Raw genomic sequence first — 7,191 nt, forward strand, 5'->3', positions numbered from 1 at the left:
ACGAGAAGATACATGTATAATTATAACGATCTTGCAGTATTCCGCCATATCCACACACGACATATATGAAGCCATACGGCCTAAACGGATCTTATTATAACGAAGAAATGTCATCCGTTAAAACGTTAGATTTACTTCCTCGTTAGGGAGCATCTCATAAGTTCGCATTTTTTTTCTAAACGTAACGCATTTAGAAACGGGGTAGGGGGGTAGCGCCCTTTTCGAATAGAAAAATGACAGTTCGCACATTTTCTGGTTGTGTACAATACTGTGCTGTGCACATACGTGACATGGTGCATGTGCTAGACCGCTTCAGCAGGGTATGTTCATGGTTCATGGTGTTTAGGTGTATATCTACCTGTAGTATGTTCGCAGATCAGCTAACCCTGCACTGCATGCAATCAATCATGCAGGCTGATCAGCTAACCCTGCACTGCATGCAATCAATCATGCAGGCTGATCAGCTAACCCTGCACTGCATGCAATCAATCATGCAGGCTGATCAGCTAACCCTGCACTGCATGCAATCAATCATGCAGGCTGATCAGCTAACCCTGCACTGCATGCAATCAATCATGCAGGCTGATCAGCTAACCCTGCACTGCATGCAATCAATCATGCAGGCTAATCAGCTAACCCTGCACTGCATGCAATCAATCATGCAGGCTAATCAGCTAACCCTGCACTGCATGCAATCAATCATGCAGGCTAATCACAGGTGTCAAATGTCACACCAGCATTATCAAACCGTGTACCTGGCCAGCTTTCACAGTACAGTCTTTGTGGAGAAACTCTGTTTATGTGCGTATACATGTCATTGGTTGTACTGTACTTGTACTCAGTAGATGCGGTACTACTGTATGCCATTCACTTCCACACTAGCAAAACATTCATGTACATGTACATGTGCATACTATGGCATGCATGGACATGTACAGTAGTAGATCTACATGAACACGGAAAATGTGCGATAAGACTTTCAAATAGTGGGGGGAGGTGGGGGGAGGGGTAAAGTCTATTCGAAATGCGTTACGTTTACAAAAAAAGTGCGAACTTATGAGATGCTCCCTTATACACATGCCTTATAGTATGCTATACTTCGCTATGGGCAGTGTGGATCCAAGAGTCGGTATTTGCCGTTAAACTTTGACTTCCGACGACTTCTGATGTCCTCGCTTTCAATCCCTATTCTCTGGGAGTGTAGTAATTGCCGTTCGAGTGCTGACGGGACTATTATTTTTCTTTCACTTTCACCTGGCTTTTTTAAAGTGTTGAATTTCAGAGAAAATGAAAATGGAGCAGGTGGCCAAAATTTCCTTTGCATTTGAAAATTTTCCGTGAAGTCCGAAATATGAACATGTATAAAACTTCACTCCTCGACTCCAATGACCGTCTCTATACTGCAACTCAAATCAATTAGAGGATATGCCAAATAACGCGCAACTAGACTTAAGAGGGCATCGCACACAAGTTGCATACACATTCTACTACAATGTGTACACGGTAGACCCTGAGCTCTGCAGGAATACAAGTCACAGGTACCCGTACAACTTTTGAACTTTGTATGCAACTACTCTGCAATGCCCTCCCAAGTCTAGTTGCACGTTATTTGGCATATCAGAGAGGTTCTGCTACACGGACCTACGTACCAAACTCCGTGTCAACTGCAGCGAAGTTTGACACGGATTTTTCGTACGTTGCACCGGTTCTGCTGTACGTAGCATGCTCATAGCATACACGAACACCCCGCCACATGTACTCTGTACGCTCAGTTTTCACACGGAGTCCAGTCCGTGTGAAGCGCGCTTCACACGGAAAACGGTATGAAAAAATCCGCATGAAACTTGATCCCGTACCGCGGCGAAGTTTCCATACGTAATTTGGCACGTTTTACCGTGTGGCAGAACCTCACTATCATCTATTAGAGGATGTCTTTGATGATACAGTATGGGACATGTACGGGATAGTGGGCATGGCCGACGACAGAAACACACACACATACACACACACACACACACACACACACACACACACACACACACACACACACATACACACACTTTCTGACCTTTTGGCGCCCATCGCCGGAGGCGATGTGTGAACTGGTGTTCTACCTCTGCCGATCATGACCGGAGAGCGGCTAAGCAGGCCTCCGCAATCTTTTTTCTTTTCAATTATTATTTTTGGCATTAAATAAGGCCCGTTGTCCTTTCCTGTTCTCCGCTCTGGTGCTGTGGTAGCAAAATGCGGAAAAGCGGCTGTTGAGCTGGTGGATCCCGCACACAAGAACCAGTACACAACTATCCTGAGATCGTTTCACGAGATGAAGAAAGGATACATCAGAGGCACGGGCAAAGGGGAGAACAACCTCTTCTGCATCCTGTTGTATCTCATGCAACGTCCGGCCACGACTGTCCAACAGCTGTTTAACCTGCTGGCTGCTAGTGCCAAGCATAATCGCCGCCGTCTCTTCAGCACAATCAAGTGAGTTGCATGCGGAGTGTGTGCAGTGTGTTGTGCGTGTACCTGCTATTGATGCAGTGTGTTGTGCTTGTACCTGCTATTGATGCAGTGTATTGTGCTTGTACCTGCTATTGATGCAGTGCTAGTAGGGAGTTCAGTTCCGGTCGCTGAAAATCGAAAAATGCAGTCACAGCTCGCCGCGTACAAAGTGAATGGGCGCGTCGTGGCAGCAGTTCGGGATGCACTTTGAGGTACAAGTATCTTCTCACGCGGCCTTTTCGGCCTTGTCGATGCTATGTTTAGGTAGCTGAGGTCATTACCTTTCCAATGGTGCCACACGTGCCATGCTTCCAAAAATTATGCCTCCGCGCATCGCGCCGATACACTTCGAAGTACTAATTTCGACCAGGTGCATACTCGGCCCCGCGAGGAACACCCGATTTTCGTGTTCAGCGGCCTCGGATTTGTCTAAAACAAGTGTATTCTAGAACATTTAGGCTCGCGCTTTATCGCGGTAGCAGGGAAATGATCCCAGAAACCAGCCCACGGCGATATCCTGGGCGTGGACGAATAAAATCGAGTGAACTGCTCGCACACCGTAGTAGAGGTGACGGTGAACACGTGTGACTTATGCGCGTAGGCGCGCACGGCATGCATGCACACTGTGTGCATGCACACATCCTGTATCGCCATGCACTTCTGCATGTACTCACCGGGTAGTGCAGTTCTGGACGGAAACCGGTAGCTTCATGAAAATGCAGTAGAAGGTATCGCCGAGTAGTGGCCATCACCGAGCGACCCTCGCTCTCTCATGAGCTACATTGTACTGAAGAAACATGCAATTTACACTTTAATGTGACCACTGGTGTACGTTTCAATGTAGTCACTGCCATGAAAGACCACCTGTGTTTAGAGACCCTGAATCAGTTCAGGTATCAGAAATTTATGTTACCATGGTTTCAGCACACCTGTGCACACAGACCACCTGTGCATACAGACCACCTGTGTATGAAGACCTCCTGTGTGTTTAGACTACTTGTGTATGAGGACCACCTGTGTGCTAAGACCACCTGTGTGCTAAGACCACCTGTTTTTAAAGGTCCCCTGTTGAATAAAGATCATCCGTGTGCTAAGGCCACCTGTGTATAGAGACCACCTGCGTGGTGCGACCGCTTGGGTATAGAGATCACCTGCGTATAAAGTACACCTGTGTGTAAAACCACTTGTGTATAAAAATCCAAGTGGTAAGAATCACCTGTAATATAATGACCCATACACAGGTGGTCTTTACACGGGTGATCTTTACACAGGTGATCTGTATACAGTATTATACAGATCATCTGTGTATAGGTAGATCGGTGTTCTCTGCACCTGGAGGGGGGGGGGGTCATTGTTCACTCAACCACAGGTCTTCCTCTGGTCAAGCTAAGTTACTGGGTGTACAGTAGGGTGCCGATTATCCACACCACTTGGGGTACGGGGTTGTCTCCGTGGGGGGGGGGGGGGGGGGTTCGGATGAGAAGAATGTTCGGATAAGGGAGCAGTCATACATCTATCTAAAACATGCATATTCCCGCATGTTTTCATCATTTTTCATTCTCTTCGGCAGTACAACAGGAACTCCAGCTCCTAAAAATGACACTATCGGGATACCTTTTGACTCCAACCTGTTGTAACTCATCTTGTGCCTCACTTGAATGGTGCTAACAGTGGGGAAAAATAGCCGCGGCGAAAACCCCGAAAAGCAGCTACTTTTTATTATCCAGCCCCAGCAAGTGATCCGGATAATCGATCATCCGGGTAGTTGACCGGTCCGAATAATCGATTATCCGGATAGTTGACTGGTCCGGATCATCGATTATCCGGATAGTTGACCAGTCCGGATAATCGATTATCCGGATAGTTGACTGGTCCGGATCATCGATTATCCGGATAGTTGACCAGTCCGGATAATCGATTATCCGGATAGTTGACGTCCAGATAATCGATTATCCGGATAGTTGACGTCCAGATAATCGATTATCCGGATAGTTGACCGGTCCGGATAATCGATTATCCGGATAGTTGACGTCCAGATAATCGATTATCCGGATAGTTGACTGGTCCGGATAATCGATTATCCGGATAGTTGACGTCCAGATAATCGATTATCCGGATAGTTGACTGGTCCGGATAATCGATTATCCGGATAGTTGACTGGTCCGGATAATTGATTATCCGGATAGTTGACGTCCGGATAATCGGCGTTCTACTGTAAGCTACTTGCGAATCTTCAGACGTGATGATTGGCCTAACGAGAGAGCTTGGAAGCTCAGGGCCCGACGCTATGCTTTTTTGCCTTGATGACCTAGACAAAAAAAGCATAGGGATGGTATAAATTCTTTAAAAAATTCCTTTTTTTTAAAGATATAACCTGGGATTCGAACCCGCACTATCGCGCCCTGCATGCATCCCCCGGTCTTTAAAAAATTCCTTTTTTTAAGACATAACCTGGGATTCGAACCCGCACTATCGCGCCCTGCATGGATCCCCGATACACTTCGCATACATACTAATTCTTCCAAGTTGCTTCACATTATGATCTTGCATTTGAAAGCCCTATTTGAATATGCATTGTGGCCAGCCGTCTTTGATGGTACGGTACGGTAGAGTTAGGTACGGGACAGGTACGATCGAGGGTAATACGACACCGTCTCCCGTACCGTACCATCAAACACAGCTGGCCACATACAGCTGCCCGCAATATTCAAATAGGGCTTTCAAACGCAAGATCATAACGTGAAGCAACTTGGAAGAATGGGTATGAATGCGAAGTGTATGGGGGAATGCATGTAGGGCGATAGTGCGGGTTCGAATCCCAGGATATGCCTGAAAAAATAGGAGAATTGAAAATTTTATAACATCCCTATGATTTTTTTGCCGTCAGATACGGGATAGCGCCAGGCGTGACACAAACAAACACACAAACACCAAATTAAAGCTGTGTGGACCCTGGCTAGCGCCAGACGTTACTGAAGTAACGTCTTCTGCATAGCTACGGGAATAAGTTATAACTTAGCCAGGAAACTCTAGAGCTGGAACAAAAGTGAGCCCAGTTCTATTTTACAAACACCAGTGTGTCTTGCTGTGCTCCTCTGTGTTTCATCTGGGTCTCTTCGCGGCACCCATTCTGCACTGTCCCGGCATGACAATGAGAAGTTCTCTCTACCGGTGTTTGGCCTGTGTTGTTTTTTTGCCAGGAATGCCAAGTACTTGAAATGATACGCCGTTGAGGAGATGCAACCTGGTCCAGATATGGCAGGGGAAGGCCAAGCGTCTGCTCTCAGATCCCCCGGCACCTCACTCAGTGCCTCGGCTGGGTCGGATTTAGCTGCAAGCAGCCTGGCCTCCCTCCGGGTAGCTCAGAGTGGAGCTTGATGTCTTCTTGTGACAAGAGCAATCTTCACTAGGCATCATGGGTGCTGTGTGTTTCCACTGCGAGTGAGCCTGTGTTGCTGTGATCTGCCGCCCATGCTCTATTCCTTGATCATGAATTGACAGTCATGTCAGGGCTGTTTTTAATGGCTTTTATTGAAGTTTTTTTTTAAAGTACACTAGCAATTTTATTAAGGCACTAGCCTGAGTTAGCCTTTACTGAAACTTGACTAACGATATTGAGATCACCATGCCCGTCTGCCGGTGCATTGAGCCAATCCACATTGATTGAATTCATAGAAGCCCAGTCTATATTTTAATTCTGGAGATTTGATTTATGTATTCGCATTCAAGACTGGAGATCTCACCAGAACTTAGTACTGGAGTAGAAGGTGGTTAAAGGGGAAGTATACCCTAACATCAAATGTTCACCAGCTGTAGTCTTGGCGGGGTGCTGAGTCAAAAATCGACTCAAAATTGTCTTGGTCCGAGGAAGCTGAGATGCTCCCTTCCTCCTTTATTCCATATCGAACTCGCCACTTCCACCGTCACGGGCCAAAACTGGGTGCCTGCGCCCTACTAGATGGGGATTTAGTATGCAAAATGTCACTAAAGCCAGTAAAAGCGCCATTTCGCTTTTATAAAAGCACGGATGACCGCGATTGGCCCATATATTGTAGTCTTTTGGACGCTGAGTCGACTGGTTTTGGTTCGCCGAGAAGGCTGCGATACCACGTTCGGCCCGGATTCCCAATTGATCATGGTTGAACAAGCGGTCACGTGCTCCTGCGTACCACCAGTCACCTGGGCCTGGTCAGTAGTCACCAGGGAGTCGTAAAATACCGGTATTTTACGACTCCCTGGTAGTCACTGTACAATGCAGCAAGAGTACAAGACAGAGTTAGTCATAACGGTTATTATGTACAGTCTTGAATGCAGGGTACCGCACTACCGGTATATCAGTAGATCCACAACTAAGTTACTTACACTAGTTACAGCCTGTTTGGGCGCATTCCCGTCAGAACGCTCCGTCCCTATCAACGACACGTGTTCGCCGCCCGGTTGTAGTTTCCCAAGCGAGCCTGCAGACTCACCTCCTGAAATCATTCGCATAGCCCTTGTCACTTGTTATAACAAGTGCTAACGCATCTGTCGGTAAACGAGATGGAGAAATAAAAACGAGAAATACATGACATACACACCCTCTCCATTATTTCTGTTATTGCATGCGCATGGTCACCTATCTGTATGCGCATGTTTACACAGACGTCTCAAACCGGGTTCGCGATAGCGTTTCTTCAAATGAAAAAAATT

At 46.8% G+C, this 7,191-nt stretch overlaps 1 protein-coding gene across 2 annotated transcripts in view; it reads left to right on the plus strand.

The window, feature by feature from the left end:
• LOC135811872 (uncharacterized) overlaps positions 1–6,244 on the plus strand; it is a 25,973-nt gene extending 19,729 nt beyond the window's left edge. For both annotated transcript variants that reach the window (XM_065325112.1, XM_065325114.1), the window contains exons 12-13: positions 2,241–2,484; positions 5,703–6,244. In XM_065325112.1, the coding sequence (XP_065181184.1) occupies positions 2,241–2,484; positions 5,703–5,724 (266 nt within the window). In that variant the 3' untranslated portion in view covers positions 5,725–6,244. The remainder of the gene's footprint in view (positions 1–2,240; positions 2,485–5,702) is intronic.
• Positions 6,245–7,191: the final 947 nt, after the last annotated feature.

Source organism: Sycon ciliatum, chromosome 3, assembly GCF_964019385.1.
Source record: "Sycon ciliatum chromosome 3, ocSycCili1.1, whole genome shotgun sequence".
NCBI lineage: Eukaryota > Metazoa > Porifera > Calcarea > Leucosolenida > Sycettidae > Sycon > Sycon ciliatum.